This window comes from Choloepus didactylus, chromosome 10 (assembly GCF_015220235.1).
Source record: "Choloepus didactylus isolate mChoDid1 chromosome 10, mChoDid1.pri, whole genome shotgun sequence".
Lineage (NCBI taxonomy): Eukaryota > Metazoa > Chordata > Mammalia > Pilosa > Megalonychidae > Choloepus > Choloepus didactylus.
Window position 1 is genome coordinate 97054706 of NC_051316.1, and position 27492 is coordinate 97082197.

General features: G+C 52.7%; 1 protein-coding gene across 1 annotated transcript; it reads right to left on the bottom strand.

Moving 5' to 3' along the window:
- Positions 1 to 380: 380 nt before the first annotated feature.
- On the bottom strand, positions 381 to 26380 carry OLFML2A (olfactomedin like 2A). The gene is made up of 9 exons (XM_037850704.1): positions 26343 to 26380; positions 25872 to 26230; positions 18261 to 18524; positions 13396 to 13503; positions 10229 to 10438; positions 8115 to 8364; positions 5800 to 6033; positions 4595 to 4780; positions 381 to 3154 (listed from the first exon to the last, which is right to left on the bottom strand). The coding sequence occupies exons 2-9, from the start codon at positions 25974 to 25976 to the stop codon at positions 2550 to 2552; spliced, it is 1962 nt and encodes a 653-aa protein (XP_037706632.1). The 5' UTR covers positions 25977 to 26230; positions 26343 to 26380; the 3' UTR covers positions 381 to 2549.
- Between the last annotated feature and the right edge of the window lie 1112 nt (positions 26381 to 27492).

Below are 27492 nucleotides of genomic sequence, written 5' to 3' on the forward strand. Positions count from 1 at the left end.
GCCAGCCCTGAAGCTCCGACCCTGCCACAGTCTGAGCTGCTGTGTGACTCTGGACAAGTCCCTGCACCTCAGTTTCCTCAATTATAAGATGGGCACATTCAGAGTGTACACCTTGCTTTGAAGATACAAGGAGGACATGCATGTGAAACATTTAGCACACTGTCGGTGCTCAATCGGCAATGGCAATCATATTACCTGATGGTGAAACACGGCTCTCCAAGTCCTGTCTGTGTGACGAGCGACTTAACTTCTCTGGGCTCTAGTTGACTATCTGCAAAATGAGGACATAACTCTGCTCTCTGCATAACCCACCTACCAGGGCCTGAAAACCCAAGGGGCCTCGTGAATGTCTGGGGCTGCACCATCACTTCCAAGGCCGCTCCTTTTCCCAGGAAAACAATTCTGCTTATCCTTTTTATTGTTCAAACTGTTGCCCGTTTTAACTTTCCCTTTTTTCAGACTAACAAGGAGAAGAAGGGCCTGAACACTTCTCACATGGTTGGGTTATGATATCACGGGAGACACAGTCTCATAGAACCCACGCCCAGAGCCCAGGGAAACACCGCCGCCTCTCGGCCCCCTGAAGAGCCTGTGAAGCGGAACCCGCAGTGGTCAGCTGGGTGGGGGAGGCTGGATGTGTCCACACCGTGAGTCAGGCCTTGCTTGGCTGGGCATCATCATTCCCTCGTATTTCAGGGATGAGTTACAGCGTAAACAAACAACATCACCCAACAAGGCCTGAAAGAAATGTATTCTGCACAAAATGCATTTCCTTACACTCTGAGGCCTTCTTCCCCCAAAGCCTGTCATCTTTTGCAGCCCAGAGGGCTGTGCGGCTGAATTTCCTAATGAGGCGACAGGGTGTTCAAATATATAGATGTCCTAGGAGCAGGCATGGCAGTGGACAGAGGGGAGCAGGGTCCTGGGGACGTGTAAGGATCAGTAGTAAATACCCTTCCAAGGTGCTGGGATGGTCTGGAGCTGGGAAGTCTATCGCCTTCCCAGGCAGAGCTGCCTCCAAGTTGGGAGAATAGAGGATATAGCCTTCTGGAGCAAGAGTGGATGTGCCTTGCTCCGGGTATGACTGCAAAGCCCCATTCTAAACCTTTCCTTCTTGGTGAAACAGGGGCTTGGACTAGAGAACCTGTCTCTGGCTCTGAAAGTATTGTCCAAAGTGGCTAAGGGGCAGGCTTGACGGTCATGTCCTTGCGAGGTGGCCCACTCGTGCATCCTCAGCCCCAAGTCCTGGGCTTGAGGCTGCCCCGACTGTGGCTCTCCACCCCAACATCTCCAAAGCCAGGACAAGCCAGGCCTGTAGAGCCCTCCCTGCTCCTGCCCTCTGACCCCTCCCTGCATCCAGGTCTGATGCTTCCCCCAGACCTGCCTGCTCAGGCCCTCGGCCCTCCCTGGTCTCCCATGCTGCTGGGTTACCCCACCAAAGGACCAGGGCAAGACTGACAAGAAAGAGGGAGCTGCTCCATCCTGGCACCCTCCCAGCCTCAGGCCTAGGATCTTGCTTACAGCAGACCTGAAAGTATCCCTGAGTGTATACAGATTGTGGGTTCAAAGGCCCAGAGAGAAAGGACAAGGCGGAGCCCAGGCCCAGCGGCTCTGGGACATACCGGGGAGGAGCCCCAAGCCCTGGGTCTGTGGCCGAAGCCAGCACTTCTGGGTGGAGAGGGAGCCTCAGGGCCCAGCCCCGCCCAACTTCCCACCCTGGTGGAGGCGCTGCTGGCAGGCAGATGCCTGCAGTCTCCTCAGCTGCTGCTGCAGAAACAAATGACAGCACTGATGAACAGAGAAAATAAAAATGAGGACAGAGGGAGGGGGCCTTGGAATGGGGGCTAGTATTTTCTCTCGGGGTGTGGTTTCTGTTCAGTGACTGGGTGACGGTGGAGGTTTGGAATGTGGCTGGACAAGGGCGCGGGGAGAGGAAGGGGCTGACCAAAGGCAAGGAGCAGGGACAGTGGCCCAGAGAGCCCGAAGCCCAGGGCCATCAGCAGCTCAGCCAGAATGGAGGCCCGGGGCGGCTGGCAGAGCCAGGGCCTCCATTCAATACTAGCGCACTGGCCCCAAAGGCCTTTGGTTTTGAATGGCCCTGGGAAAGGGGAGAGAACAATGAGAACAAGGGAAGAAGGGGAAAGAGCCAGAAATGGATCAAGTACCCTCATCTGTAAAATGGGGCTACTGTAAGAGCACGGAATTCACCCTGCCTGATTCAAACGGAGATGTTAGGCAAGAGACATTGTCTCTCTGAGCCTCAGTCTTCTCATCTGTAAAGGGGGTTGAGGACATTTACCTCCAGGGTGGTGTCAGGAGGGTGAAATGGGTAACTACATGAAAAGCGCTTGGCACAGTGCTGTGCAAGTGGAAGTGATTATTATTCCACTGCTGCTAAGGAAGCTCTATCTCAGCCACTGGCACCCGCCTAGCACCTAGCCCCGGGTCTGACTCCCAATAAATATTTGCTGACTGACTTTGCAGGAGTAGCAGTGGGGAGCCTGCATCTCCCGTTGCCACCCCTCTCCTGCGAGGGCGGGGGTCTCCACTCAGTCCACAAAGTGGAGGGCGTAGGTGAGCTGGTGGCCATTGTCCCAGGCGTAGAGCACACGCTCCTTGGGGTTGTAGTCGATCTGGGTGGTGTAGGCGTGCTCGTTGAGGAAGGGCAGCTGCGGCCTAGCCTCGGTGCCCGTGTGCGTGTCGAAGGCATAGGCGACCTGGCCTTCACGCTGGTTGTACGTGTCCACGGCGTACAGGATGCCACACACCAGGAAGCAGTTCCCATAGGAGTTCCGCCGCAGCCGCGTCTTCCAGGTGGTCTCCCGGTGCACGGAGAGGTCGCCGGGGTCCAGGCGGCTCAGCACAATCACCTCGGGCTGGGCCTCGTCGTGGTCGTCCGTGGCAGGGTAGATGACCCACAGGCCGCTCTCGTCCACGGCAAAGTCGATGTCCGAGTGGCCGCGCCACTTCCAGGGCGTGGTGTCCTCGTACACCACGTCGGGCAGCAGCGCCCACGAGGCCACGAAGCGCTGACGCAAGTCGTACTTGATGATGTTCTTGGTGAAGGCACGGTTATAGTAGAAGGCGCCCTGGTACACCACGTGGCCTGTGCCTATCCAGTTGTAGGGCAGCTTGTACATGTTGCTCCAGCGGCCTGTTGTGGGGGGGCAGATGGTCACACCAAAGCCCCCTGAACAGCCCCCAGACCACCCCACAAACCACTGAGACCATCAAGAGCTCTCTCGAGTGGCCCCACAAGTAACTGGGACCAAAGGCGTACTCTATGCCTGGAGCTGTGCTGATCATCTTAGTACATAACAGCCCCTTCAGGGAGGTACTATTATTATCCAACTTGCTGATGAGAAAACGGAGGCTCAGAGAGTTTGAGGTCACCCAGTTATGGAAAACCACAACCAGGATTTAAATGCAGGCACCTGTGCTTTGCCTCAGAGTCTTTGCCCATGCTGATCCTTCCATCAGACTGCCATTCCCCGTCTGATCTGCCTGAGGAATGCCTGCTGGTCTTTCATAGCCCTTGGTCAATGTCACCTCCTCCAGAAAGCCTTCTCTGACTTCCCAGGCTGAGTGAGGAGCCCCTCCTCTGGGCTCCCATAACCCTCCATCCTTGCACTTATCACTAGTCTCTTCAGCCAACCTGTGAGATGCTCGAGGCAGGGACCATGTCAATTTTGACCTGGCAAAGGAAGGACTTCAGCTGCTCCGGGCCACATACTGTCACTCCAGGCTCTCAGAGTAACTCCTCCACATGGCTCAGGAGAATTGGCACAGCCTACTCTCTCACCACTACCCAACCCCGTCCTCCATGCCAGCTTCCTGTCATCACCAGGCCTTTGCACATGCTGGGCCTTCTGCCTGGAACACTCTTTCCTCTTCCTTCTGCATGACTTCCTCCTGCTCTTCCTGAAGTGCTCAGCTCAGCATCACCTCCTCTGGGAAGCCCTCCCTGATCTCCAGGCTGGGTTCTAATGGCCTCTGGAGTTGCCCCCTAGAGCTGTACCAAAATTGTCTCTTAAAGCCTCTGCTTCCCACACCACACTGTGCATTTCTGGTGGGCCAGTCCATGTGTGAATGGAACCCCCACCACCATCATGCCCCAGCAATGACAACCAAAATTCCGCCCTTCCCTGTGCTAACAGCCCCATGCTGGCTCCTGCTTGGACCTGCAGTTTTAAGGCCCGGGGTCCTGCTCACCTGCAAAATGGGGTAATAATCCCCTCCCTCACTGAGTTATGAAGATGTCATGAGATAATGCATACAGGGTGATTAGCATATAGTAAGCATTCAACAAGTAGAAACTACAATTATTATTCCCTTTGGTGATAAATTATATCCGTGAGGCAGGACAGCGCCCACCATGTTTGTTTGTTGCTGCATTCTAGCTCCCCGGTTCCGGCTAGGCCCCCAGATCTGTACCCCCAATTCCCTCCTTGGGACCCTGGCTGTCCAGATCTGGGCCAGACTGGGGGAGTTTGGACCCCAGGACACCACAAGGCCAAGAAGAGCCACGTCTCCACAGGGGACCCTCCCCAGGCCGCCCACCACCCTGCCCCCTCGCATCTGCAGGGCCCCTGACCTTGCTTGAAGTTTTCCAGGTTGCGGAACTCCACCAGGCTGTTTCCGTAATAGTAGTTGGTGACATAGATCCTATCATCCCGTGCTGCGGGGTCCTTCATCCAGGCACCCTCGTGGCGACCATAGCTGTGGTGCTTCACGGGGGGGTCCACGGCCCGGAGTGTGCCCTCGCAGCTCGCCCCTCTGCCTGCGGGGAGGGAGGGACATGGCCTTTGGTGTGCAGACCCATAAACAGTGATCCCAGGAACACTGTCCAGGTCTAACTTAAATCTCTCCTAACATTTTGTCTGTGCCTTTTTATTTCTCCTCCCCACCCTCCTTATGATTGTAGCAACACCTGATCAATGTAGAAAACATGAGAACTTCAGAAAAGGAAAGGAGAAAATAAAAAATCATGCACAAATTCCATTATCCAGAGAAATTTTTTAACAAGTTGTATTTCCTTCCTTGTCTTTCTCCCTTTGCACAAACAGTTAAAAAAAAAAAAGGGATTCCTCTGAATATACAGTTTTCTATAACCTGTTTTTTCCTCCACTGAGCAATTTCTCACATCATTAAATAGGCTTTTAATGACGTGATTTCAAGGGTCTACCAGGGCCACCAGACAGCTGTGCCCTTTAATTGATTTAACCACTCCTAGTGTTGGATTTTAAGATTTTTTTCCAGCTTTCAGACACTAGAAAGAGTTCCGTGATGAAACCAGCTAGAGCTTCAGCTGCTGGCCGCATAGCTGATGGATGCTAGGAGCGGAGTGTGCTCAGGCCACAGCAGAAAATGCTTCTAAGGCTGGTTATCACAGGGGCCATGATGCCCTCCGGAGGGATGGGATCTATGACTCAGAGGAGGAAACTTTCCCCTATAAGACACAAGCTCAAATTACAAAAGTGGACCTAAACACAGAGTGCCAAGGGCAGAACAGAGGAAATAAAGAAATGAAAATAGTTGCTGAATTTGATGATGAGATTCTAGGTGACAATTTAAGACTTTGTTAAGAATGTTATCTGTGTTTTATGGCCATTTTAAATGTTGGCAACATTTTCGGTAAAGGGTCAGATAGTAAATACTTTCAGCTTTGCAGACCACATACTTTCTGCCCGTATACTTTTTTTTTATGACCCTTTAAAAATGTAAAATCCGTTCTTAGCTTGAGGGCTGTACGAAACTAGATCAGACTGTAGTTTGCTGACCCTTGTGAGGTTCACTCACCTTGGGTGGGGACTTCAGGGCGTGAGGGTGGCATGGTGGGCAGGAGACTGGTGGTGGGTGTGGGGGTGGTGGTGGGGGTTGTGGGGTCCGAGGTGGGGGTGTCGGGGGCCGGCTCCATGCCCTCTGCGGCCCCGGGCCCAGCCTCATCCTGCTCTGCCGAGTTGGGCTCGGGTGACCTGCCCTCTACCTTGGGCGGCAACTGCTCCAGCCAGGAAGTGCCCTTGAGGGCATTGTCTGAGGAGAGAAGACCTTTTACTCACATCCCAGTACTGTCACTCCCTGGGGCCCTCTCCAGGCCCCCTGGGCTCCCAGAAGCTCCAAGAGCCTCGAGGACACAACAGAGAGGACTCCTGGGGCCTCCTTAGCCCCTGGGAAAAGCTTCAAAGTGAGAGGTGGGAGAACTTGCTGGGGGGCAGGCCACTCTCCAGCTGGGTGACCTCGGGCAGCCCCACTGCCTCACTTTCTTCCTCTGTGAAATGGGAGCAGCGAGACCCAAGGTGTTATGTTGATTAGAGGAAAGTGTATATAAAATGTGTGCACAGATCCTGGCACATATAAGGCCCCTTTCCCTCCATTTCTCTCATTTCCTAGATTCAGTTCTGGGAGGCAGAAGCCCTCCCCCGGTTTTACAAGACTTTCCCCTAGAACCCACCCGCTGGACACCAAGTGTCTGCCACCTCATGCAGGGACGGCAGATGCAGCTGGCTTCCTGTCACCTCCTGACCCCAGGTCTCTGTCCTTCTCTCTGTCCCTCGCTCATTTCTTCTCTCCCATCTCTCGGGCTTTCCTCATGTCCCCCCTGCCCCCCGCCTGCTCTCCCATGCAGCCTGCTTTGGGGCCATCTCTGGGTCATCCCTAACTGAATGCCACATGGCCAGGGTACCAAGACTCCTCCTTTGCCCAGTACTGCTCCACCACCTCATGGCTGTCAACCTTAAGCCAGCCACTCTACCATTCCAAACTTGTTTCCTTGCCCATAAAATGCAGTTGCTGCCAGGATCAAATGCACCAGCATATAGGAAAGCACTTAGAAAACTGTGATGCCAGGAACAATGGAGTGGCACTGTTGTTATATGATGGTCCGACTTCCTGGGGATGCCTGGTTGGTTGAAGGAGGGGCACACGGCCCCCTTGACTTGAGGACAATTGCCTGACTTCCTCCTCTCCCTGTGCTGGGATTCCTCTCTGCACACGGGCTTAGCCAGTCCCTGCTGCGGGTGACCCCTGGATCCTGGCCCCGGTGAGGACGAGGACAAAATCTCTGGTCAGTGGTCCCCAGGGGCACTGGCCTTGGCGGCCTGCCACACTAGGGGGCTTGTTCCCACGGGCCTTGCTGGCATCGTCAGATGCCTGCAGCTGTTCTTGGGCTGTGGCTTGGCCAGAGGTCAGAGGCTCTGTGCCATGGCCAGGCTGAGCTGGCAGAGCTCAGGGCCAGCAGCTGGCACCAGGTGCCGGGGGAAGAGGTGATGGCTGGGGGGGGGGGGGGTGTTCCCTAGGCCCCTGAGCCCTGAGAAGTCAGGAAACCAGGAGGCTCTTAAGGGGACTGTTCCTTGACCCTTCTACCCCTCTGTCCCCTTGGACTTGGGCTGGGCAGAGAGCTCCACTGGAGGAGGTCAGCAGAGCCCAGGAAGGGGAGCGGGGAGCAGGCTTGGGGGCCCCACTCAGGGACATCTGAGAAGAGCAGGCATCTGGGGAGGGTCTCAGAGAGGGAACAAGGAACCACAGCCAGAAGGGACAGCTCCAAAATTTGAGGGCTCTTGGAACGTTTGTCTCTTTCTTCTCAGTTAATTCCTTTGTTGCCCTCCACTGTGATCCTGCAGGGAGCTCCAGGAAAAATTCAAGAGTCTGTGGGCTTTTCTTTGGATTTTCAAGAAGAGGAAGGAGCAGGCTATCCATTCCAAGGCCAGTGTGGAAACAAGAGGGGCCCCAAAAGCCCCATGCCACTTCCTAAACTCCCACCTCCACCTGTGGCAGTGGCCAGGTCACGGGCAGGGCCTGGGTCTACCCTGCTCCCGCCTGGCATGGAGTGGACCGTCAGCAAACCTTTGAACAAACAAGGAACTATCCAGTGAGGGCAGGGACCACTTTAAACACTGCAAAGGAGCTGAGTGGCCCTTTGTATGGGTTATAACATTTCATCCTTAACAGCCCCCTGAAGGGGTATTATCCTCATTTTATGCATGAACAAAGGGCACCCAAAAGGTAGTCGGTGGAGCTGACACCGAGGCTGTCTGACAGCTGAGAGGGCAAGGGGATCCCCGGAGTGCCGTCGCCCATCCTCAAGCCCTGGCAGCTCTGAGCCCCCTCAAACTCACCTGCCTCGGCCTCAGCTGCCTCCTTCCTGCCCGCCTTGTAGTAGGTGATGCCTCGGATCACAGCTTGCTGCTGGGCCAGGGCCCGGGGCTTGGCTGTGGGCTGGGGGAACTGGCCCTTGCTGCTGTCCTTCCTCAGCTTTTCTGTCTTCAGCAGCTTCTCCTTAGGAGGCTTCGGGAGGGTCCTGTCTACAAAGCTCTTCTGAATGCTGCCGTATTTGTTGGTGTCCTTGACTTTCTTTCCAGCCGTGTCCTGGGAGAAAAGGGGGTGTTTGAGATTGGAGAGATGGTCGAGGGATGCTGGGTTGGGGTGAGAGGGGTCAGCAGGCATGGCTGGAAGTGGTCATGTCGCCACAGGCCCTACATCCAGGTGTGCATAAAGTCACAGTTTCCCTTACCTGCCCATGGTGGCTCCATCCATGACTGGGGGTGCCTCCGTTTCCCCACTCAGCTCTCTAGCTCCCCTGCAGGCTTAAAGCCCGGCCTGAGAGATTGGATTCCAGATCCATTTCCCAGCTTCTGCTCACTCCTCCCCAGGGGGTGGACTGTAATGGTCAGCTCCCTGGGGTGTTAGATTCACCAGCTGGTCCATTTCCCTGCCCTGCGTCTCTCACTCATTGGTCTTACTGTGTGGGCATGGAACAGGCTCTTGGCCCTTGGTAGGGAGACTAAGTCATCCTGGTGTGCCTGGAACATTCCCAGTTTTAACAATGAAAGTCCTGCTTCCTGGGAAACACTTCAGTCCCAGGCAAACTGGGATTGTTGGTTACACTACCCTAAGACATGCAGTTTTTAATGTTTTGTGAATTTTGTTATTTTCGCTGCCTTTGAAATGCCGCTGATGCTGGCTTGGCACAAGAACAGAGGGCCTGTGACATCATCCATTGTGAGGCAGAATCTCCAGGAGATATGGGAAGTACAGCACCCAGGCGTGCTGCCCGTGCCGCTGCCAACACAGGACACATTCTTGCCTGTGGAGTTGGCACCGGGATGAACAGGAAGCCTGCTCGGGGCCAGGCACCAGGCTTCCTCCATGCTTTATCAGCATCTAAGCGGTCCCAGCTGCAGACACAAATGGCCCCATTATTATAATGTCAGCACGGGAGGCCAAGCAGTGGAGAGGAAGAGCAGGGCTTGGCAGTCACGCAGACCTGGCTTCCAGGCCCAGCTCAGCCACCCTTTCTCTGCGTGTCCTCCCCCCATGCATCTTCATCTGCAAAATGGGCAATGATGTCCCTCCTCAGTTATGGGATTAACTGAGATTATGTCTGTGAAAAATCAGGTTTAGAGTAGGGATGCCACAACTGTCAGCTTCCTTCTTCCCCCACTGACTTAAAAACGAGGCGACTGTGGACAGGGGTGCAGGTTGTGTCCTGCACATGGGTGACTGGCCAATGGTTACAAGTAGGTCTGAAAAATCCAGTCTCCATTGGCCAAGCAATACTTCCTAGTGTGTGTCTATCATATTTTTGCAATTTGTCCACCCAGAAGGGGCTCCTTTTACTAATTTATCTGTTCAAAGGAAGGTGTTTTTTTTTTTTTTTTTTTTTTTTTCCCAATTTGCCTAAAGGGATGGTCTTTTCAAATTTGCACAAAACTGTGTTATATGTCATGGGCCACTCTGTCCCTGCTCACTTTCTATCGGAGCTTGAGAATGGAATGTGTGGGGTTTGCTGCAGGACGAGGTGGATGAACACGATGGTATGAGTCTGCAGGGCTCCCCAAGGCATTGCTCACCTCCCCGCGAGCAGGCCTGCCACAGCCGGGGACCTACCACAGCCGGTGAGGCTGGAACCAGTTTTGCTGAGACAGACCTGGTCTCCCGGGACCAGGCAGTTTGTGGTCATCTCTGCAACCTCTTTCCCACCAGTTTGGAAACTTGCCAAACACTTGGCTTTGGGACCAGACCCCTCGGCTGGGTCTCCATGTTTTCCCCCAGCTCACCTGTGCTCAATGCACAGCAGGCACCTCCTGCCTCCCACCTGCCATGGACTCTCCAGCTGCACGGGCCCTGTCCTCTGGGCCCAGCCCCCACCCAACTGCCCTCAGGGTGGAGGTTCCAGGACAGGGCACTCCCAAGCCCACCCACCTTCCGGCTCCATGTTCAGAGCGCTCACCTGAGCCTTGCTGTCTGGGCCTGTGGGTGGGGCAGCGGCAGGGGCAGAGGCCGCATCCTTCTGCAGCAGCTGGAGGCCCAGGCTGGAGAGTTCCTTCTTGATGCCCATCATGATGGCTGAGTGGTTCTCGTAGTGCTTCAGCTGCTCGCTGAGGTGGCGCATGCTCTCCCTCACCACTTCATGCTCCCGGCTCAGGTTGGCCTTGATGCTCTGTGGGGGTGGGAGTCAAGGTCTTTCTTTAGGCAGGCTCCTCTGAGCCCCCCACCCCCTGCCATTCCAGGGGACACCCCATCAGGCTTTGCTGCCCAATCCCCCAGGGCCAGGGGTGGGAGTGGGGATAGCACCAGCAAGTGGGGGCAGAACAAAGCATACTGCTAAGAGGCCCTGTGGCTGTTTTTTTTATTGTTTTTATTTTTTAATTTAGGAAGGTAATGAATGAATTAAAAAAAACAGACAATACTTGCTATATGCTTGGGGTACTAAATTCCAAAAATTCTACAGGTTGCTAAAAAAATTTCTCAAAAAAAAGTTCCCTCCCACATTTGTTTCTCAGTGCTGATTATTGCTACCAGTTTCTCCAGTGTCCTTCCAGAGAGAGTCTGTGCATTTATAGGGACAAATGTGTGGGGGTGTATGTGTGTATATATATATATTTTTTTGTTTTGTTTTTTTAATTATTTTTTTAAAACAAGCTGCCTTTTCCCTTAGCCTACGTTGGGAACTGTTCCATATCTCTATATCTGGTGCTCGCCGTTCCTTTTCATGGCCGCACAGTACACCATCATATGGACAGTCCTACAATTTACTGATGGTTGTTGAGGTTGCTTTCAATCTTTTGCTACTTTAAAATTACTTTTTAATTTCACAAGTAATACATAAATAACCTTTCTTAATAAAATGCTCAAATAATATAGATAGAGTGAAACCCTCTGGGGCTGTGCCGTGGGGAGGCCCCAAGTCTCGACTTCAGTCCTGGCTGTGGTGGTTCTCCCTGCAGCACTGAGCCCTGCCTTTATCTCAGGCTCCTTCTCTGTCCCGCCTTGTCTGTGCCTTGCTGGAGGCCGTGACGTGCTGCCCAGCTCCTACCAGCCCTGGATCTGCCCCTGGGTCTGAGTTCTGCTGGGAACACGATGCTCCACCCTCTGTGTCTCCCCACTACCCAGGGATCCCCATCACTGAGCCAGTGATCCCTGCTTCCCACTGCTGCCCAGGCCTGGCCCTGACCACTCGGCAGGACCCAGGAAGTCTGCATGGCCTGGCAGGTGTCAACCCCAGGTCCCCAAATTCCCAGCAGGTCTGAAACAGGAGACTCTGGGATCAGAGGCAGGAAACACCTCTTTGCTGTGAAGCCATGGTGCTGCATTATGAATTGACTGAAATTTTTACAGAGGAGAAGATAATCAAAAAGTGGTTTATGGCCAGTCGGTCCTAGGTGTGAACACAGAGTACGATCCAAGAGGCAACTGGGCAGGGGTCAGACAGACCTGCATTCAAATCCTTGCTCTCCACTGCTTTGTCTGGCTAACCTTGGGCTAGTGACTTGACTGCTCTGAGCCTCAGTTTCCTGGCCTGTGAAATGGGAATTGTTGTATTATTAATAAGTAAACTGCAGGGCTACTGTGAGGACCTGAAATACCAAAGAACCTGAAAGTACATTCCAAACTAGATCACAGGGAAGACAAATCAAAGTGTGTAAGACAGGGTTTCTCAACTGCAGCACTACTGACATTTGCCAGATAATTGTGTAGTGAGGGGCTGTCCCATGCATTGTGGGATATTTAGTAGCATCCCTGGCCTCTGCACACTGGAAGGCAGTAGCAGCACCCTCCCACCCAGTTGTGACAACCTGAAATTTCTCCAGATGTTGCCAAATGGGTGGGATGGGGGTTGGTGTAGAAAATTACTCCTGGTTGCAAACCATGGGTGTAAGGGAAGAGGGCAGAGAGAAACTGGGGCTCCAAATTGCCGCTTGACCCGCCGAGATGTTTTCTTTTGCCAGAGGAAGCCTACGTCTCCCAAGTGAGGCTGTTCCTGTCGTCTCCTTCCGGAGTTAGCAAAAACCTTTTTTTCATAGGGTTATCGCTTAGTAAACTGTGGTTAACAGAAGCAAAGCACAGATAATGCAAAACAGAAGATAATTAAAAAAATCATTTCTCTGTGGCTATGGAAATCATTTCTGATTTGTTCCAGGCCCAGCACACGTACTCTGCAGACTGTCTGGCTACGAGTTAGAAGAAGCAAGTTAATATTGCCTGAGATGATGAGATAACACTCAGAGGAGGGAAACTTCAGAGCTTGCACTGGGAGAGCCTGGCATGTACTAGATGCACAGGAAATCCTGGCACAGGGAAGAAAGTCAACAAATGTTAGCTTGCTCCCATGCTAGCATGGGTTTGGCACATACTAAGTACTCACCAGTTTCTGAATAATTAAAGCCACAGTGACCCCAATTTGAGGGATGGTAAGGGGTTAATCTCCCACCCTCGGGCACAGGATGCCCACGTGCCCCCTCCCTCTGGAAAGGAAGCTAGGAAAGGAAGCCCCCACACCCGCTCCTGGCAGCTGCACGTCCCCAGGCTCTAAGCAGCCCAGGAGAGGCCGGATGCAGGAAACAGGCGGAGGCCAGGCTGTGCCAGCAGATATGCAAACCTTGAACCTGCAGCCTGGACCCCAACTCGTCTAACATTACCCCTGTCTGCAGGGGGCAGTCCTGGCTGCCTGCCCAGGCTACAGCACATTTACCCTGACCAGGAGGGAATGCAGCACATCTGCCTCCACTGCAGGTGGGTGCTGGGAGAGTCATGCTGCCCTAAGCCTGGCCCCCGGGGGCTTGGGCAGTTGTGCCAGGCTGTAGAGGCCCAGAAGGCACCGTTCAGGGGGAACTGTATGTGAATGTGGCCTCGGAGTTGTGCAATGGGGGGGCTCTGGCCTTGGTGAACTGAAGGAGACTGCAAGTTCCAGTCCCCTCCACGTCCCTTGTATTCAATCAGCAGGTGCCTAGGTTTCTCCATCAGCCCTCTAGCTTCAGGCAGGCCCTTGAGCCCTGGTCAGGCCTCTTCCCCAAAGGCTGGGCCCTGTGGCCTGCACCCCCTCTCAGCTTCCAATGGACAACAGGGTCAAGCCGGAATTGCCTAGTCCCCTGACCCTCACTGGGGCCCCACCCCTACCTCTTCTAGCGTGTTCATCTGGGAGGCCACCTTGTGGACATAGGCGTGCACTTTCATCAGGTCCATGCTGTACAGGGTGCCCTCCAAGAGGTCCACCATGGACTGCAGCTGCCGGAGAAAAGTGAGGATTAGGAAAAAGGCACAGCACTGGCCAGGCATGCAGACATCAGCCCCACCCAGACCCAAACGTGCAAGAGGAGCCCCACTGCTAAAATCTCCAGAACTCAAGAGCATTGGAATGGCCTGTGTGGACCTTCGGTGCTCACCAGACCCAGTCCATTAATAACCACAAGAAAAGCAAGATTCCTTCTTTTGAGGACTTACGGTCTGCCAAGCTTAAAAGAGTTATTTCACTTATTCCTTGCAACAATACACAAAGTGTGTAGTGGACACCCAAGGAGCTCCATCCAGATCCCCCAGGATCTTACTGTTTCTGTGCCATCCTCTTCTATGGTCTGCATCTCTTTCTTCGGAAGACCACCCTTGTGCTACTGAAGCTACTTTGCCCCCAAAGTGCCTGGGAGTGTAAGTCCCTCTGAGGTGGGCCCTAGGCAATGGCCGACTGTTGTGGGTGTTTACGAGCCCAGCTCCCTAGCCCGAGTGGGAGGAACTGAGCTGTAATACACACTCCAGAGCTCCCCTGAGGATCTGGCTGGGATTCCCGTGATGGCTCCCTGGCTTGGCTTTTTCCCATTCCTTGCGCTGCTTCTCCCACTTCATTACCAGTTTCTCATAATAAATCATTTGCACATGAATCCTTACCTCAGCGTCTGCTTCTAGAGACCCAACCTAAGATACGGGATGGACGGCTTTTATCCTCATTTTACAGATTGGGAAGCTGCAGCTTAGAGGGGTGAGGCGACTTGCCCAGGACCAGCCAGCCATTAAGTGGTGGAGCCTGGAGTAAAACCCAAAACGATACAAACCCAAACCTTTTTCCTATCATGCTTTACTGCTCCTGTCTTGTGTTCAGATGGGGAAACTAAGGCCTGGAATGGGGAAGAGGCTTGCCCAGTGGGTCAGAGACGGAGCTTGGAGTGGATGCCAGGTCTCCCTGGCCCAGCCCAGGTCTCTTGGCCCCCCATTTCCTTCTCCATCACACCTCATCAGGACCTGGCACTTCCCTCCAGAAGGCCAAGATGCCAGTGAGAGTGTCAGGGAAACCTTGGCATGACAGACCGATTAGGAAATCAGTCTTCCCTGGCTTCTGGGGAAAGGCTTTTCCTCCAGCCCTCCCTCCGCCTGGCCCCGCTCCGAGCCCTGCAGCATATCTCAGGGCCCAAACAGGCCAGAGCTCCTTCTGGCCCTGGCAAGCTGTTTCCAAAACAGTCTTACTCCCACTCTCCCAAGGGTTTTCAAACTATTTTTGAAGCCAGGGAGCTGTACTCCAAGTGGAATCTCAACTCTAAAATAAACTCTAAAAAAGTAAAAGAGGGTGGAGGGCTCTGATGGAAACAGATGTGGGGGCCCAGAGCCGCCTTCTCTGCTCCACCAGAATCCTGCTAGGTCTGGAGGGACTGCCCACGGAACCCACCACCGGAGAATCACACACGTAGACTCCTCTGTGCCTCAGCTTTCTTCTCTGTGAAATGGGCCAATAGGGTTGTGGTGAGGAGCACAAATATCTAGAGGCCTCAGCACAGAGTGGGCACAAAGCAAAGGCTTCATGAATATCAGCAACAAAGATCATTTCAGGCAGAGCTTCAAGCGGCTGCTTTCATGGCCACCAAGCTGGCTTCCCCAAGCACAGCTTTGACTATGGGTCTCTCCCCTGCTCACTAACTTGCTGAGGCTCCCAGTGGCCCACACATGGCCTCTCATCTCCTGAGCCTGGCCTTTAAGCCCTCCCCAATCTGCCCCTGCCATCCTCTTCAGCCTCAGCTGGTTTCCTCTGGGCCAGTTACTAAGGACAGTGATGAGCAAGGCAGACACCTTGCGGTCCTTCACACGCTGTCAGGGAACACAGACCGTAACATACAGCTGCCCAGATCACTGGTGACAGGGAGCAGGTGTGCATTAGGGGAGGCTGCCAGGAGGGAGTTTTGTTTGAGCCCTGAGGGAGGAGCACAAAGCAGGCAGAGATGGTCAGGGAAGGGCATTCCAGACAAAGAGCCGGAGGTGATGTGTTCGAGGACCAGAGCCAGTCCACGCTGCTCATGGTCTGTGATAAAATAATTATAGAAAATGAGAGAGCACTTAGAAACTTCACAGCCATTCCACAGAGTAATTTTATCTGTTGACTCTAATAATAAAACATTGGACTTATATTCTGTATGCTTGTTTTTGTTCCATTTCATTTTTCCAGGAATTCATTTTTATAGTATTTTACCCAAGTATTTGGTTCATGACAGATTGAAAAATTTTAAATTGGTCCTTCACCTTAGAGAGTTTGGGAAGCACCAGTGGGGCTGGACCAGAGAGAGGAGAGGGAGGCATCCTGTGCCATACTCACGCCACTCACTCTCAACCAGAATGCCCTCATTCGTTCTCTGCCTGGCAGACTCCTATACATCCCTCAAGGCCCAGTTCTAATATTACACCTTCCTTGGGGGTCCACAGTTCCTGGAATGTCCCTTGGCTCAGCACTGATCATACATTGTGGGATTCCTCAAGGATGGGGACATGTTTGGTCTGTGTCCAGAAGGAAAGGGAATGAGGAGGTGGGAGGCACACCCCTGTAGCAAGTCTGCTTAAGAAAGGGGGGTTCCAGAACCCCTCCCCCCAACAGAACCATGCAACTAAGGCCAAATCACAGCTGGAAGGGCTGGGGTAGAGACAGACAGTAGGCTACAGGGTGGGTAACCCCTGCCATAGCCTCCTCCTATTCCCTACCTCTGGGCTCCCCTTAATTCCACCACTGTCCCTGGCATATTAATTAGGCAGAGACCCTACCTGCTGAGTCATTCCCACCACCACTCCCCTCCAATTCTATAACGCAGAATGAAGATCCCTATGGATGCTATGCATGGAAAGGTCTAAGGGACCTGATGATCCCTCCAGTGGGCAAAAGGACACAGCAGCGAATTCCTGGGTCCAAATCCTGCTGTGTGATCTTAGGCAAGTCACCACCCCTCTCTGGGCCTCTGGCTTCCCCACAAGTAAGTCGAAGACCTTAAGCTGCTTTTGCATAGGGTTGTGGCAAGGATTAAATTAACCATTATTTTTAAAAGGGCTTTGTGAATCATCATGACAAGCATGCTTACAATCTGTTATTGAGAAGTTGACCTGAGCAGAAATGAGGTCTGTCCCTGTAACTGACAACAGGCCTAGGGCCTGGGGGACTTGGAGTCTACAGGAGACAGTGTGGCCCAGGGACCGCCAAGTTGTCAAAAGGCCATTTGTCCTAAAATTCAACACCTCTCCTAACTTTGAAAGTTTGGCATCTATTCAGGTATTACAAAGATAAAGGTAAAGATAAATTTAAAGAAAACCTTTTAAGCCAAATATTGGGAGAAAATTCTCAAGGGTTTCTGGTTTTTCTGTACATCTTCATGCAGAGGCACTGACTGCCTTTGTTCCAGGCTGGTCATATAGTGAACAGAAGATAGACAGCATTTCTGTCTGGAGCAAGGGGCAGGCATGCTTAGTGCCCATTAGGAAAGATTCGGATTCCCTACACTTGGAACTCCCCTCTTGTAACACACCCTACTGTGTGTACAGGTGTTATCTGGCTCCCATTGCATTACCCTGTGGGAACTGAAGCTGTACAAGAAAATGCAGACACTCTGGTTACTGCTATTGCTCTGAGTAACAACGACCTTTGTCTGTGATCTTGTGTCTTCTGCCAGCATCCATGGAACCGGCAGGCTAACTTGTTAGCTTGCAAGTAGGGTAGCATCTCAGACCCTTCACAGTTCTTGACATCAAACAGGTAGAAAAAGACCCTCATACGTTTAGAAGAGGTTATAAAAGAAAAAGATACTCTCAAAAGATACCAAACAATCTGGTCCTTTACCAGAAAGGAAGGCAAAAGAGCAAGGTGGGTTAAAACACATACTTTGGACCCAGCAAGACCTGGATTTCAATCATAGCTTGACCAGGCCCAGTCTTGGCAGTGGGTCCTGGTGAAGGGCTATGTCCCCCAGGTGTGGGGCCTCTTTCTAATCTGCCTACCCAGAGAGGAATCTTTTTCTAATCACACAAAGGTATGGTATAGACTTTGAAGCTGCCTGTCATTAGGTGAGCTTGGGCAAGTTACCTACTTTTTTTTTTTTTTAACATTTTTAATTATGAAATATAACATATATACAGAAAATTGATGCCTTTCAAAGCACGATTTAGCAAGTAGTTATAGAGCAAATTTCAAAGAATGTTTTGGGTTTCAGTTCCAGCCCTAACTACTTTTAAACCTGTTTTCTTACCTATAAAATGACAAAGGTGATTCCATATTTCACAAGCTGGCTTCACGGGTGAGAGAAATAATGTGTAAAGGAGCTCAGTACATCACCTGACAGCAGGTGGTGCTTGACTTGAGAAATGTTATTACTTTAAAACCAATAAAATACCACAAGTTGTAAAATACTCATTAGAAGTATATAATACAGAAAACGGTTTGGAGCAGAGGCAAAGGGGCTGGATTCAGCAAAACTAGTCATTAGCTGAAGAATCTTGCCTCCATCATTTGTTGGCTGAACCAGTCTCGGGCAAGAGGTGGCTTCCCCTCAGGGAGCTTGTTTTCTCACCTGTAAAGTGGGGATAAAAGCACCTGCCTCACAAAATGTATGGGATTTTCACTGGAGGGACAGCCTGGCTCCTGGCCAATGATAGGAGCACGCGTGCGCGCGCGCGCACACACACACACACACACACAGACACACATGCAGCTGGTGTTCCTGCCCGCCCCCCACCCCCCCGGCAAAGGCTACCTTGAGGAGCTCAGGCGCCTGCTTCTTAAGCTTCTCCATCTTCCACTCGTTCTCGCAGGGGTTGAGCGAGGAGGGCGGAGCTGTGCAGGAGCAGCGGCAGTCGGCCCCCGAGCTCACGGTCTCCACCGTGTAGAAGTCCTCGACCCGCGCCCGCCCGCTGCGCACCCGGCTGCACGCGTCCTTGCTCAGCGGCCTCATGATGCACTTGCAGCGGCAGTCGGAGCCCTCCGAGGTCATCCGCACCTGGTCCACGTCACCGAACATCTGCGGAGGTGGGGCAAAAGGGGCTCCAGTGAGCAGAAGGCCAGTGTGGGGTGGAGGGAGGGGAGAGGTAGCAGAATCCAGCCACGTGGGCCTTTTCGGGTGGGGGGGGGAGGGGAATTGGGGGAGGCAGAGGAGGGGCAGCCCTTACAGGGAAACAGAGGCATAATAATAATAAAAAATAATAATAATGATTAACAACAACCAAAATATCAATGGCAACCTTTTTTCTAACTTTATTAATAAAAAAAAATAGCGACCTTATATTTACCACTTAATCCCAGGTACTGTACTAAGGTTTCATGCACATTATGACATTTAATAACAGTGTGTGTGTGTGGGGGGGATTGTCACCTCGAAAGTCCTTACCATGGCTTTCAAGGCCTATGTGGGCTCACCCCTTCTTCCCAACCCCTTTTCTTATGGCCTCTGCCCTCTGCTGCCTCACTCCACTCCAGCCTCAGGGCCTTCACACACCTGTGGTCCTCAGCCTGAAACCCTCAGCCTCCTGATATTCCTGTGGCTCCCTCCCCCACATCACTTAGTTCCCTGCTCACATGTCACCTCCTCTGAGAAGCCTTCCCTGACTCCCACCTCCTGTTGCTCTCTGTCCCCTTACTCAGCAGCTTTGATTTTCTTTACTGTACTTATGACCACCTGAAATATTATATCTGCACTTGCTCATTTTCTGTCTCCCCCCACTCACTGCCCATTAGGGGCAGGGACTTTGTCTTGCTCTCTCGTATCCCCAGAATAGTTGCTTGCTTAGCCTGTGTTAGATGTTCTGTATTGGATGAACTAGTCTGTGTTTTGCAGATACACTTGAGCATGGGAATAAGAGTATGATGTCTGGAGCCTGGGTTACCAGCTGTGAGACCATGGGCAACTCAGCCTTTCTGCGCCTCTGTTACTTTATCTTAAAATGGGTTCCTGCCTCATGGGATTTTTGTGAGGATTGCATGAGTTAATGTAGGTAAAGAACAGAGCCTGGCACAGAGTGAGTTCTGTATAAGTATGAGGTGGTATTAATACAGATAAAGAAACGGAGGCTTAGAGAGGTGAAGTCATGTGCCAAGGTCACACAGCTTTGACGTGGCAGTTCCAACTTTGGACCTGACTCCACTTTGCAATCTCTGCTTAACGCTGCTTCTCCTACAGACCTGTTACCCCACATCCTGTGTGACTTTAAGCAGGTTATACAACCTTTCTGAGCCTCAGTTCCTGCACTGGTAAAATGACGACTCTCTGTACCCAGCCTTCTTGTAAGGAGGATCAAATAAGATAACATGACATCCAATTAGGGCTTTTCCCTCCCCTGCCCCTTTCTCCTTCAACCCCACCCCAGGATGCCATGCTTCCAGCATTCAGGTGTGGTCATGGGTCACTGAAGGCAGCAGGATTTCGTGCCGGCAGGAGTCAGCCCAGTGAGATCAGTGGCAGGTGCCCAGCTCAGCCCACGCCTCCAGCCTTCCCTGCCCTGACATGCTAGCTGTGCTCTGGAAATCCCAGTCACCCTCTCCTCTACCTGGCTCAGCCAGTCCACCCTGCGTTCCGGGCCCTTGGGATGCAGCTCTTCACGGATCAGTCAACAAACAACCACCCCAGGCCTCAGGGCTACTCAGCTCTCATGGAAGTTACCAGGCCCAGGTAAGCTCATGGCTTCTTTGGGTTTTGTGCCAAGGGCAAGGGCCTTAGGCACTCTGTTTCTGCTGTAAGCTCTGACACCTGTTTGGACCCTTGGCCTCTGCCAGACCCTGGGTGATGGCCGGGGGTGCAGAAGAAGTAGATGGAGGTACAGGCTTGGCCTCTCAGCCATGGAAGAAGCTGGCATAGTGAGCCCTGGGAGGACAGAGGACACCAATGAAGACTGCTTGGAGGAAGGCACGCTTGGAGGTCATCTTTAAGGAGGAGAGGGACGTTCCAGGGACAGCAAAGATGTGTGAAGGCAAGCGAGAGCCTGGCACTTTGGGGGGTTGGGGAGGCTAGAGGTGGTTTGCTATGACTGGTGCTTGAGGGGAGCCTAGGATGGCAGGAGGTGAAGGTGGGGAGCAGCAGAGCTCAGCTCATGGAGAGCCCTGAAAGTTGGCTGAGGGTCTTAGCTTCTTTCTGAAAACACTAGGAGCCATGGAAGAGGGTTTTTTGTTTGTTTGTTTGTATTTACATTTATTTAATTACAGAAGTTGTAGGTTTACAGATAAATCATGTAGAAAATACAGCATTCCCATATACACCTCCCCCCCCATTTTAACACTGCATTGGTGTAGTACCTTTGTTATAACTGATGAAAGAATAATTGTGCTATCAACTTTAGTCCATAGTTTACATTAGGGTGCATTTTCCACCCTTATTCTGCCCTATTATTAACATCTTGCATTTGTTATATAATTTACGAAAGAACATTTTTATAATTGTACTATTAACTATAGTACATCATTTACAGTCTGTTCACTGTGTTGTACAGTCCTGTTTTATCTTTTAATTTTTAGTCTAGTAACATATATATGACCTGAAATTTCCCCTTCTGACCACATTCACATGTAATTCAGTGCTGTGAATTACACTCACAATTTTTGTGCTACCATCACCACCACCCATTTCCAAAACTTTACAATTAACCCCACTAGAAATTCCATGGAAGAGTTTTAAGCTGGGCAGAGCCAGGGTCAGATCTGCATCACAGGAAGATCTTTCGGGCTGCCTGTGGACAGACTGTATATGGAGGAGGCAAGCCTGGGGGCATGGAACCCAGGAAGCAACATTTACTGAGCACTCACTGCATGCTGGGGGAGTGGGTGCCGTGGTTAAGAAACCCAGCTTTGGACCACTCCTATCTTCCAGGAGCCCAAGCCTCGCAGGCTGAAGCCGAGCCTCCCACCACCACCACTCCCCCACCCCACCAACTGCTGCCCCTCACCTCCGTGGCTGTTATGGTGTGGCCCTTGTGATTAGTGATCTTGTGATTACTAAGTTATGTGGTGCTTGATGGGGAAGGCAGCAGAGTGCTATTGTGAAGAGCCAGGCCTAGGCTTAAATCCGAGCCCCCACTCCTCCTGCCTGTGTGTCTCTGAAAAGACCCTCAAACGTCTCTGAACCTCAGCATCCCTATCTGTGAAATGGGGAGCATAATAGTCTCTTTCACAAACTTGTGAGGCTGAAACAGGCCAGTGCACACAGAGGGCCTGGCCCAGATCTGCTATACAAAGCATGCTGCCAACAACCCTCCCTCACATCCCAGATCATCTTCCATCCCTCTTTGCTCTCACCTCTGCCTCATCTTGGAGAAGAGAAACCTGGGCATCAGAGAAGACAAGAGGTTTGCCCAGGGTCACATAGTACAGCCTGATTCCAAACTTTGGTTTACATGTTGTCCCTTCCACGACCACGCACAGCCACCAGGAAAGGGCTTCTCTACCAGCAACAGAGCTGAGACAGATGAGTCTGCAGAGCAGGCAGCCCTGGGCTGGGCTGTGAGGGGCAGAGGACTTGGGGCTTCAGCTGGCCCTGGCCCACCCTGCTTCTGGCATGAAGGCTGGAGCTGCTGCCGACCAGGAAACCCCTACCTCAGTCCCCCATCTCTCCCTGCAACCTCACTCAGCACACACTGCTGCCAAAGCCCCCAGAAGTGTGGGTGGTTTGTGCTGTAAAAGGTCCCTAGGTATTTGCAAGGAGATCCCACAACAAGATGTCAAGAGGGTATACTTGAGATTTTCCTGAAGAAGAGAGTTGGATAAATCTGGCTAGGGTGGGGGTTGAGGGGACTTAAGTTGTGAAATGTTCCAGAAGCTGAACACTTGAGGTTGAGTCTCTTTCCTCTTCTCTCATAGCCAGCCCAGTCTCACTGCAAGGAGGTTTCCACAAGGACTGCCCCAGCCAAGCTAAGCAGGGACCCCAAACTTAATCCATCCAAAATTGGACATAGCATCTTCTCCCAAACCTATGCCCACCTCCTCTCCCTCCTAACCCAGATCTGAGTCTCCTTCTCACCCTCATAACTAGCCAGTCCCCATGTCCCTCTGATTCTTCCTCCTAAATCTGTCCCATCTCTGTCCTCTGCTCTCTACTCCGTGGCCACTGCATTAACCACTACTTGGAAAATACAGCAACCTCCTCTCTGCCAGATTAACCTTCCAAAAGCTTCTCTGTGATGATCTTATTCTCTATGCTTCACAAACCTTCATGGTTCCCTCTCACCCTGCTAGTTCTCAACTTTTGGGGGCAGGGGGCTCAGAATTTACCTGGGATGCACTTGGAGAATGAAGATGCCCAGTACCTACTCCAGACCCCTTGACCCAGGTTCTCCTGAGCAGGGTCTAGGCATGTATAGTGTTTATAAAGTGGCCATTTGGATGCCCACCGAAGTCTGAGATCTCCATGCTCCGCAAGCTCCCTCTACCTAGAATATTTGAATAGCTCGAACTCGATTCGTTTGAGCCCCAGTGTTCAAGTCTGTCAAATGGAGAGGGATCAGCGACGCCTCAGAGGATCGCCGGGAGGGCTGTATAAGATCCTGAATCTAAGTGCTAGGCAGGAGGCTTGGCACACAGATGCTCCTCGGGGCTTTGCCCCAGATGCCTCAGCCAACGGGAGTGTTGAGGCAGGACCTTCCCTGCAGAGACCCTGTGGGGCCGGGCTTGGTCCCACCCTCTCCATGTGCAGAAGGAGGATGCCATCACAGTGCAGTCCTTGCTGGCTCCAGAGCCTGTTTCCAATTACACCCACAGGCGGAAACCCCCCACACCAAGGCACAGCAACACCTAAGCCCCCGGGGCTGGCCTGGCCTGGAATATCTGATCCGGCCCAGGACACCACCGCCCACCTGCTCCAGCCCCTCCTGCTCCTCTGGCCCAGCTCCCGCAGGCTTGGACCTTCCCTCTGTCTTCGGGCTCCTGTTCAGCAGCAGGCAGATTGAAGATCCACTTCTTACTCCTGGATGCATGGAGGAAGCGGGGTGCCAACAGCCCTTTCATAGTTGGGGAAACTGAGGCAGTGATGGGGAATTCTCAGCCACATTCCAAGGTCACACTGTGAGAAGAGGTCTCTCGTACCATGCCTTGGTGTCCCGTGCATCCCCACTTCCCCGCTGGGCAGCCCCGCAAAAACGTCAGGGAAGATGTGAGCTCCCCCTCTCCCTCCCAGGCTGGACAGAGCACTTCCTTAGATGGAAACACTGAATCCTGCTTAGGAAAGACCTTGCTATAAACACGAAATTAAAATGCTCTGAGCAAGGAGCTGGCAGAGACCAAAGAGTTCTGTGGAGTGAGTTGCCCCTGTACCCCAGAACAGATTGGGCAGAAAGGAAGTTGGACCCTCCTGGGACCGGAACCCTGGGAAAGAGCCCACTTAACCCTTTTATTGCCTTAGATAGGCTCCAACCTCTCACCTCCTCCGGCTGGCCCCCTAGGGCTCAGTCCCCCCGGGGAAAACAGAACAGGCTAGGCAAGGAAAAAGGGATTGTTATGAGGGAGGGAGTGGGTGATAATGAAAACAGCACTCTGCAGAGCCAGCAGGGGTCTGGCTATGCTGAGGAATGTGGAGTAAATTCATCCATCACTTGATTTTTATTTTTCCCAGCTGGCTGTGCTGAGTGCCCCAGCTGCTTCATCCTTCATACTGGAGGATGTGCCTCCTTACCCTACCAGCCCCAGCTTGCCCTGGGACAACTAAACACACACACACACACCCCAACCTAGCAATGTTTGGCTGAGTCACTACGTAAACAGGGTGTTGAGTTTTCTTTGCCTTTGCTTTGTTTTGAATGTGAGCCCTCCCCCAGCCCCCACCAGCTCCACAGCCCCCTGCATGGCTCAGAGGATGCCCAGGACCAAATTTCCCTCCCAGCCAGAGAGATGAGAGGCAGTAAAGCGCTACTCCGATCATCTGGGATTTTCAGTGCAATTTTTCCCTCACCTGAGCCAGGTCAGGAACTCCTACAAGACCCCAGATGGAAGGGAAATCAAGGAGGCAGTTTTCCAGATGGGGGAACTGAAGCCCAGAGAGAGGCAGGGACTTGCCCAAGGTCACACAGCCAAAGAATGGCAGAGGAAGGGCCAGAACCTAGGTTTCCTGATTCCAAGACAGTGTCCCACCCCCCTACTGTAAAATGGGAATGATATTCTTTCTCTCCTTGTCTCCGGATGAGGACTACAGCCCATCGACTTTCGTGCCCTAAGCCAAACCTTCAGGTCGAGGGACTGTTCTGTGGTTGCTCACTGCTCATCTACCTGCTGGGTGGCTAGTGGCTTCTGTTCTTTACCTGCCTGTGGAGAGGGCAGTCCCATCTTCCACTAGGAAAGAGGCTGGAGAGACAAACTGCAACTTTGATCTCACGTTCTGTCAATATGGGCCCTACCTCCTCCCAGCTCACTGTTCCCCAGTCCCATCCTCACCAAATCATTCCCAGAATGCCCTCAAGAACACTTCTTACCCAGAACACCTCTATCTGACCCTCTGTGCTTTCTCTCTCTGCATTCTGGACCTCACACCCTTTTGAGGGCCATGTGATAAGATTCCATAATCACAATATCATTTAGTGGGCACCTACTAGGCACCATGTATTGTGCTAAGCATTTTACAGGCACAATCTCATCGAATCTAGGGATCTTCAACTGCACGAGTGGAACTATTATTATCCCCATATTTACAGGTGAGGAAATTGAGGATCAGAGAGGTGAAGTCACCAATCCAAGGTCACCCAGCTATGAGTGGAGGATGTGGGATCTGAACCCAGGTCTGCTTGACACCAAAGCAGATCCTCTTAACCACGACAGAGCAGGGCTTGGGCCACTTCTGGAGACACCTCCTCCAGAGGAGCACCAGGGGTCAGGCTAGTAATCAACCCAGCTGTGTGCACTGGGGACACATTCTAGGTTCCCAGCATGGACTGAAAGCCTTGGCCCAGGGCCTGCTGCAAACCCCGGAATCGCTGGGTAGCAGTGACCCAAGGGGTCAGCGTCTCATAGAAACCCTGAGCGTCCCACTGCCCTGCCCTTCTGGAAACCCCCTCTCTAGGTTAGGGACTGCAGCTTCCGTCTACGCCCCCCCTCCTACTTTTCGGCGCTCTTTCCCTCATCCGGGGTTTCAGTACTGACCTAGACCCCGCACGGCCCGGGTTCCAGTGCCCCTTCCTCCGTCTCGGAGTCCCAAGCACCCCTACCATCTCCCGCGTTTCTTCCCCCACGCGCTCCTCTCCCGGGATCCTGTCCCCTGCAGCTTCCGCGCTAAGCCTCAGGTCCGGGTTGCTTAGCTCCCGGCCGGGGGGGCACCCTCCTCGGCCCGCACACCCAGCCACAGCGCCCCCTCGCGCTCGGCTCCCCGCAGAGCTGTGCCCTGGGTCGGAGGAGCGTGCCGTACCTTACTGTCTGCGTGCATCGGGTCCGCGTGCAGCAGCAGCAGCTGCAACTGCAGCAGGAACAGAGGCAGCGGTCGCGGCCGGGACTTTCGGGCGGCCGCGGTCATGGCGGAACGGGCACGGCGGGCACAGGCCACCGGGCGCGGACGCTGGGAAGCTCCCGCCGCACTGCGAACTCCGCGTGGCCGCAGTCTCTGCCAGTCCGGCGCGACCCCCGCCTACGCGGGGTTCTCCAACCGGTCTCCCTCGCCACCCGGGGCGGAGCTAGGGCCGGGTCGGGGGGAGTAGGGGGACACCCCGCCCCGCTCCGCCCGCTGTCTGCGGGGCCTCCGCGCCACCCGGCGGCTCTCCAAAGGGCATCCTGCAAGGACATAAAAAACGGTTTTCTTCCAAACCTGCTGGAGCCCGAGGGACAATAAGAGGAGTTTGGGCCCCCCACACGGATGGAAGTCTTGTTCTGGCAGATGTATTACCTTTTCGTGTTCCTTCACCTCTCTGAGCCCAGTTTCCTCATCTGTAAAATGGGGTGGGGTGGGGGGTTAGTGCTTTCATTTTGGGTTGTAAAGTTCAAATAAGTGATGTCTTCCGGACAGGCGAGTCCTTGCGCTCCCCAAGACTATCCCGTTTTCTCATGCGGACTCCACCGGTTCGCGCTTCCGTTGGCTCAGATCCACCCTCCCTCTGGCACATCTTCATTTCTTCCTTCGGAATCACCCTCTTCAGCCCCAAACATACTGCGATAGCTCCTCCCTCCCCATCCTCTACATGCACCTCTTTTCTCTGCTCCTTAGGCTCATCCTCTTACTCAGGGGCCTTCCGCCATCACTACTTGTTGGGTCCCTGAAACCCCTTGTTATGGATTCCAATCTACCCTCTCTAAGCTGACACCTCTCCATTATGCCTCCTTCTCAAACCCCCTTCATTCTCTCTATTTCCCCCTGATTTTCTCTCCTAACTAACTGGCTCTGGTCCAGTCTCCCTTGCAGGCCCTTCTGCCTCTGAACACCTCTAGGGCCATACCCCCTTCGGTTCTCTTTCCACAGTCTCTGCAGGTGGGTCCCAGACATCTCCACTTGTGTCTATTTACCTGGCTTTGTAAACTTCAACTGCTCAAAAAGGAACACCTATTTGTGCCTGGAATGTTGCCATCCCTACTCCTACCACCCCTTTATCCCCAAGCACTGCCCTTGGTTCATTTTCTTCATGGAATTTATCACTCTGAAACTGTTTTGCTTGTTGGTTTGTCTGTTTCCCGGGTTGTGCATGCCTTCCCTTGTGGGAGAGAAGTAAGGCCACCAGTGCATGTACTTTGTCTCTCCCCAACATCTAGCTAACTGAGTCTGGTTCAGCAGCCTCAGCATCACCTGGGAACTTGTTAAAAAAGCAGATTATTGGGCCCCATTGCAGACCTACTGAATCAGAATCTGGGGGTGGGCCCCAGCAATCTGTAATTTAGCAAGTCCCCTAGGTGATTCTGAAGCTTGCTAAGATTTGAGAACCACTGACCTAGCATAAGTTCTAGTGAATTAAAGAATAGTGTGCAGTGGGTGTTCAGTACAAGTTAGCTTCTTACATAAATAGAGATTGCCCAGGGAGGTGTCAAAATCAAGGCTAGATTAGTGT